The sequence below is a fragment of the Alosa alosa genome, chromosome 6, assembly GCF_017589495.1.
Source record: "Alosa alosa isolate M-15738 ecotype Scorff River chromosome 6, AALO_Geno_1.1, whole genome shotgun sequence".
Taxonomy (NCBI): domain Eukaryota; kingdom Metazoa; phylum Chordata; class Actinopteri; order Clupeiformes; family Clupeidae; genus Alosa; species Alosa alosa.
In genome coordinates, this window is record NC_063194.1 from 29,512,923 (window position 1) to 29,520,422 (window position 7,500).

The 7,500-nt window shown below is 48.5% G+C and overlaps 1 protein-coding gene across 3 annotated transcripts in view; it reads left to right on the forward strand.

The window, feature by feature from the left end:
* The window catches only part of ccser2b (coiled-coil serine-rich protein 2b), an 83,939-nt gene that overhangs the window by 26,058 nt on the left and 50,381 nt on the right, over positions 1-7,500 (forward strand). For all 3 annotated transcript variants that reach the window (XM_048246507.1, XM_048246509.1, XM_048246508.1), the window contains exons 2-3: positions 1-1,217; positions 1,804-1,997. The exon at positions 1-1,217 is cut by the window's left edge and continues 570 nt beyond it. In XM_048246507.1, coding sequence (XP_048102464.1) covers positions 1-1,217; positions 1,804-1,997 — 1,411 coding nt within the window. The remainder of the gene's footprint in view (positions 1,218-1,803; positions 1,998-7,500) is intronic.

The window sequence follows — 7,500 nt, forward strand, 5'->3', positions numbered from 1 at the left end:
GGGACCCGGCTCAGGGGCTGCCCCGATCCCCCGCTCCTACTCCTTCAACCAGGAGCTGCCCCGTCCGAACGCCCGACTGGCGTCGTCTGCCCGCTCCTCCATTGCTCTGCCCGTCCCCGTGCTCAACGGAGCCAGGGGGGGCAAGACCACAGGCATTGCTCGTCCGTACCCAGCGGGCAGCTTACTGCTGGCCCCAGCCAATCAGAAGAAGCCCCTGCTCACTGGACCAGCCCCCAACAAGCCCTCGGCGCTCAGCTACAGGCTGATGAGGCCTTCACTCATCCGACAGCCCCGCCCGACGCCCATCGGGAGGGCGCAGGAGGAGCCGGTGAAGGAGCAGAAGGAGGTGAAGGAGCAGAAGGAGGTGAAGGAGCAGAAGGAGGGATCACAGGGGGCATCTGCGGAGGATGGCCTTGTTGCCCCACACCCCAGCTGCCCCATGAAGAGCTCCACGAGCCCCACTGCTGCTCCCACAGAGCTCTCAGAGCTGCCAGCCCAGCCCAAAGCAGCCGAGGCCAGAGCAGATGAGCTCAGAGATGAAGATGTCAAAGCAGATGAGGCCAGAATAGAGGATTCCAGAGATCAGGATCAAACAGAGCTTGAGTCCCTAGTAGCTGAGTTCAGACTAGATGTGATCAGAATAATGGATTGCAGAGAACAGGAGTCCAGACCAGATTGCCTGTTAATGCATCCTGAATTAGACAAGGCTGAAACAGATGAACCCAGAGCAGCAGATCTTAGTATAATCAAGACCAGAGCAATCGATCCCAGAGTGGATGAACTATCACTATCACTATCAGTGGATGACGAGCCCAACGCCAATGACTTCAGTGCAGCGGCAGACAGGGGTGATCTCCAGGAGTTGTCCCCAGGCGAGAGCTGTGATCTGGGGGCCGAGAGGGCGGAGGGAGTCCCTGAGCTCTGCGTCACCTCCGTCACAGGCGAGCCCCTGGAGGACATGTCCCTGTCCTCCACCTCCTCCTTGGAGCGCACCCACGACGACACCAGCGAGGAGTACATCGACGACTTCGACAACCTGGGCAACGGGGGCGGGGCGCTGCTGCTGCCGCCTCCCGCCCACGACGAAGGGCTCGTCCAATCAGATCCGCTGTCGGAGGACAACACGCCGGCCAGCCGGCAGCAGGATGTGTGCTCAGTGACCAGCCTCCACAGCTTCCTGTCCGAGTCGGTAGACTGGGGAGAGATGGGACTCACCGGTGAGTTTTACCGCCAACACACACACACACACACACACACACACACACACACACACACACACACACACACACACACACACACACCACACACACACACACACAGAGACTGTATTGTTTTCTCTGCTTAGTATCCACAGTGTAAGCCCAAAAAAGATGAAAGATAAAGATTAGATATGAACGTTGTGATAATGTTCACTCAACTGAAGATGAGGGACCCGTTTGCTCAGAGATGTGCCAAGTGTACCAGTATGAGTGGCCTTCATATGATCCATTTATGCCAAGTGAACCAGTATGAGTGGCCTTCATATGATGGTGTACCAGTATGAGTGGCCTTCATATGATCCATTTATGCCTCTCCCATGCTGTCTCTGTCTTTTTCTCTATTTCTCCATTCTCTCATCTCTCTCTCCCTGTACTCTCTCTATCTCTCCATTCTCTCATCTCTCTCTCCCTGTACTCTCTCTATCTCTCCCTCTCTCATCTCTCTCTCTCCCTGTACTCTCTATCTCTCCATTCTTTCTTCTCTCTCTCCCTGTACTCTCTCTATCTCTCCATCCTCCATCTCTCTCTCCCTGCGCTCCCCCAGGTGGTAAGGAGGCGTTCTCGGTGCCGGGTGTGGGGGTGTCGAGTGACGGCGTGTTCCGGGACGGCTCGTCTCTGGACCTGTCCCCCTCGGACAGCTCGGGGGCCACCTACATGTGGGACGACGAGGACGGCCTGGAGCCTCTAGGGGGCGCTATGATCCCCTGCCACAGCTACGACTCCGACCTCAACAGCATGGTGAGTCTGACACGCCACTGAAGGAGAGGCGGATGAAGGAATGACGGCCATGGACACATGAAAACACCTCTGTGTTTGTCCACCAGCCCTGCTTGCATGTCCTTTGAATACTTGAGACTTACTCCTCGGCTATATAATACGTTTGCAAACAGTGTGGAATAACCACCCAATGCGTTTTCAAACTGTTCCGTTTCAGGAGCTCGAAAACACCAAAGTAGTGTGGACAGTAGTGTGGACAGTAGTGTGGGCAGGAGTGTGGACAGTAGTGTGGGCGGTAGTGTGGACGATTCAAGCGAAAACACAAAAGTGTGTAGATGTAGACTTCTCAAGAAAAAAAGCACAAATTGGTGTGACGTTCAGCAGGCAGCATATACCAGGACAGGACAGCTTATCCCTACCTGGTGCTATCAGGACAGCATATACTGTACCTACCTGGTGCTATCAGGACAGCATATACTGTACCTACCTGGTGCTAGCAGGACAGCATATACCTACCTACCTGATGCTAAAAAGTAGCCAGAGGTCACCTCCATTTGAAAGTAAACATATTTTAGCCAGGTTATTGACCTTGTACTGTCACTCTCCCTCGCTGTGCAAACACTGCATGACCCCCTCGGATGCACTTTGACCCCAGGAGTTAGCCACCACAACTTTCCCAGGTACAAGGCAGCCGGAAATGTGTGATGTAACTCAAACTGTTTATCTGTGAGAGAGTTTGAGAATGAGGCCAAGTTTAAGTTGTCTAAGCAGTGGTAGCCTCAACTTGTAAACAGCTTTAATGGTTGTGCAACGTGCACTGCAAGTCATGGTGAATGAACAGAGCTTGGAATGAGATGTTGGGTTCTGGGCACTCAGAAAACTCCACACGTGTGCACTGATGACGTCAAGATTGAGTTTGTAAAGCTCATTCGGGACAGTAGCGTAGTATGCTGTACTGGTCAGGCCCGTAGCATAGAGTGTGAATAGTCTGCTGTACTGGTCAGGGACGTAGCATAGAGTGTGAATAGTCTGCTGTACTGGTCAGGCCCGTAGCATAGAGTGTGAATAGTCTGCTGTACTGGTCAGGGACGTAGCATAGAGTGTGAATAGTCTGCTGTACTGGTCAGGTACGTAGCATAGAGTGTGAATAGTATGCTGTACTGGTCAGGGCCGTAGCATAGAGTGTGAAATAGTAGAATGGAGTGTGAAATAGTAAGCTGTACTGGACATATCTGTGGTGGTGCATACTGGACAAAGGCTCTGTGTGGTGAGTTGTAGGAGTGTGTTTGTAGCAGATTGCCTAATTGCCTACTAGCAAAACTGACTTGACTGAGTGCGTGTGAGTGTGTGTCAACAGTTTCTCTCCTACCTCTTGACTTCCTCAGCAAACAAATGTCTTGCAGCAGGCATTCTCTTTCTCCCTTCATCCATCTCTCTCTTCTTTCATCCCTCTCTTCCTTCCTTCCTTCATCCATCTCTCTCCCTCTATCTCCCTCCCTCCCTCTCTCCATCTCCCCATCCTCCCTCCCTCCTCCCTCCCTTCCTTCCTTCATCCATCTCTCTCCCTCTATCTCCATCCCATCCTCTCTCTCTCCCTCCTTCTCTCTCCCTCTCTTCCTCTCCCCATCCTCCCTCCCTCCCTCTCTCCTCCACTCTGCACTGATGTGCAGTTTGCCTCATCACTGCTTCTCTCACCCACACACGGCCTGCCGTCATCCGATGCCAAACAAGGCCTCTCATAGGCCAGCGCCCCCTATGACTCCCAGTTCCCGTCCCCGTCCCTTCAGCCAATCAGGCGGCTGCTTCAGGGCCTGATGCAGGAAGTGCAGTGGAGAGACAGGCAGACTGTATGACTGTGCACTTCTTTGAGCGGAGAGAGAGAGAGAGAGAAAGACTAGGAAGGAAAGGGACTCATATCTCTTTCTCTCCCTCCCTCTCTTTCTCTTCCTACCTTTCTTTCTCTTTTTCTCTCTGTCTCTTCTTACTGCCTCACTCTATCTTTGTCTTTCTTCTTTCCATCTCTCTCTCTTCTTCCTCCTCTTGTTCTCTCCATCACGTGACCTTATGAATCATTCATCATTTGCCTATTGCACATCCATGAATCATTTAGCTTTTTTGTCTCCACTCATTGTTTGTTTACAAGTGAGTTCAGTCTTTTGTTCCCCTCACAGCCATTTAAAAACACGCGTGTCGTCCAGTAATGTCCAGCTCCAACCCCAAGAGCCTCCACCCAGTAATAATCTACTGATTAGCTTCAGCATTCACAAAACCAGTGTGTGTGTGTGTGTGTGTGTGTGTGTGTGTGTGTGTGTGAGTGTGTGTGAGCCTCCACCCAGTGATGATCTACTGATTAGCTTCAGCATTCACAAAACAAGTCAAAAACTATGAATGGTAGCACTGTGCTGGACTGTACTCTCCAACGTGTGTGTGTGTGTGTGTGTGTGTGTGTGTTGTGTGTGTGTGTGTGTGTGTGTGTGTGTGTGTGTGTGTGTGTGTGAGTGAGAGAGAGAGAGAGTGTGTGTGTGTGTGTGAGAGAGTTTGAGTGTGTGTGTTTGTGTGTGTGTGTGTGTATGTGTGTGTGAGAGAGAGAGAGCGCCTCCACCCAGTGATAATCTACTGATTAGCTTCAGCATTCACAAAACCAGACAAAACTAGAGGTCCTACTGTACCACGACCGGTATTACTGTGCTGGACTGTACTCTCCAACGTGTGAGTGTGTGTGTGTATCACTGTGCTGGACTGTACTCTCCAATGTGTGCAGTGTTTCCTGGACAGCACCTGCTAATCTGATTGGGCTCAAATTGAGTGGATTAACCATAAAGATATAAGAATCCTAGACCGTTCCCACAGTCAATGGGATTAACAGGCATTTAAGCACTCTGGGCGACCAGGGCTGAACACCAGGACGGCTTAACGTGCTCACCTTGCAGAAGCGGTTTGAAACACTTGACACGGATAAGATTTATGGAACTGATTCAGTGAAATGCTGTAAGTGTGACCTTTTTGAGGTTGGTGCTGTTTGGGAGTCAGATGTGACTATTGATGAACCTCTTCTGCCCTCTGGTGGGTGGTCTTTGCCAGTGCAGTTAAATATTGTTTGGAACGCAAGCGTACTCCGAGGCTCCACAGAGAAGATGCTGTCCGTGCCAGATCTGCATGGATTCTGCATGTCCTCCCAGATGCTTGCACTGTGGATGGGTAACGCAGCCTTTCTCCTTTTCCATGTATGAGCGGAGTACCTGGAATAACTCCAGGTTTATTCCCAGCACTGGACAGATGTTTAGGTTTATTCCCAGCACTGGACAGATGTTTAGGGCTCTCGAGAGGATATAAAAAAATAAAGAGCCTAATGGCGGTCCAGTTTCATTTGGGAAAAGCTGCATCATGCACACAGGAAGTTGTGTCATGCACACAGGAAGTTGTTTCATGCACACAGGAAGTCGTGGCATCCCTCCTTTCAGTCGGAGCTCTGTGGGCTATTTCCTTACAGCCTCTCTCCTCTCTCTTCTCCTCTCTCTTCGGTCCTCGTTTCTCCAGCTCGTGCACCGGAAATCGTTAAAAGCTTGACGTCATCGAGGACGTCTCGTTTATCTAATTGCAACCAGAGGAGGTAAGAGCAAGGAGAAAGCAGAGAGAGGTGGAAGGCCCGATACGTGAGGAGAGAGGAGAGAGGTGGAAGGCCCGATACGTGAGGAAACACAAGAGCTTCCTATGTGGAAGCGTTTTCAGTCAGAATTGTGCGATCATTGGTCCAAGCTGCTAAGGTAAAAAGTTCCCTCCCACGTCTGTCAACTTTTGGTTTCAAACAAGTTCGTAGGGATTTATTTGTGACCATAAACTAGTAGATGGACCAAGAAAAGACCTTTATATGCTGGAATTATTATGAACTACCATGGAAACATTAAAAAAAAAAAATGTCATGCCTGTTTTGTTCACGCATTGTATAATAAGTATCCATTCATGTCTCGAGAACTATCAAACAATAGGCAAGGCAAGGCAATTTATTTATATAGCGCATTTCATACCCCAGGTAGACACAATGTGCTTTACATAGCTCAGGCATTACCTCAAATAAAAGTAAGCAGGTATAAAACATATCACAAATATATCACAGTAGTAAAATGAGTAAAAACAATAAAAGCAATAAAATAGTAGAATAACTAAAAACAATAAAAAGCAATAAAAATAGTAGAATAAAGTAAAAACAATAAAAGCAATAAAATAAATTAAAAAACAGGAAAAAAACCATAGAAGAGGGTGGTCTTCAATTGGGTTTAAAAGTGGCAATGGTTGGAGCAGTCTTAATATGCTCAGGGAGTTTGTTCCATATCTGGACTGCATGGTGGCTAAAAGCAGCTTCACCCTGTTTGGTGCGAGTAGAAGGTATGCATAATACCTGGCTGTTCTGTGATCTAAGAGGTCTGTGGGGGATGTAAAATTTAAACATGTCTGATATATATATGTTGGCCCCATCCCATGCAGTGCTTTAAAAACCAGTAGCAGTACTTCTATCCTAAAAGAAACTGGCAGCCAATGCAGGGACTTAAGTATGGGGGTGATATGTTCTCTTCTGCTTGTCTTTGTTAGGACTCGTGCTGCAGCGTTTTGAACTAATTGAAGCTGTCTAATTGTCTTTTTTGGAAGTCCTGTGAAGAGCCGTTGCAATAGTCCAGCGGCTTGAGATAAAAGCATGGACAAGCTTTTCCAGGTCAGACTGGGACATAAGGTCTCTCTCAGCTTGGCAATGTTTTTTTTCAGGTGATAAAATGATGTCTTGGTTACAGCTCTCATGTGATAATCAAAGTTGAGGTCACTATCAATTATGACTCCAAGGTTTCTGACTTTAGTCTTAACTTCAAGCCTTTTGCTCTAAAAGTGTAGCCATGTTGTGTCTTTCATCCTTCCTCCTAAATAAAATTACTTGGTCTTCTCTTTGTTCAATTGCAAATAGTTTAGTGACATCCACCTATTTATTTGGTCAAGGCAGTCACATAGTGAGCCAAGGGGATCTGTATCAGTGGGTGACAGGGCTAAATAAAGTTCCGTGTCATCTCGCGTAGCTGTGATCTGAAAACCTGAAGTGTTTTTAATAATCTGACCCAGTGGGAGCATGTAGAGATTAAAAAAAGTGGCCCCAGGATTGACCCTTGGGGACACCTGGCGTCAAAGTGCTGGAGATGAGGTGTAATTACCAAGGGCAACAAGAGCGTTCTCTCCTGCAGATAGGACTTCAGCCAGTTGATCACTCCGCCTGATAGTCCAACCCAGTGTTCCAGCCCGGTGTAGGAGTATGCTATGGTCAATTGTATCAAAGGCTGCACTGAGGTCCAGTAATACAAGCACTGAAGTTTTGCCAGAGTCTGTGTTGAGACATATGTCATTTAGCACCTTTATAAGAGCAGTTTCTGTACTATGATTGGGCCCCGGAAGCCTGACTGAAACGGATCAAGGCAGCAATTTTTCTGTTTAGTTGATTGAAAACCACTTTCTCAATAAGTTTCCCAATAAAGGGCAAGTTGGATCT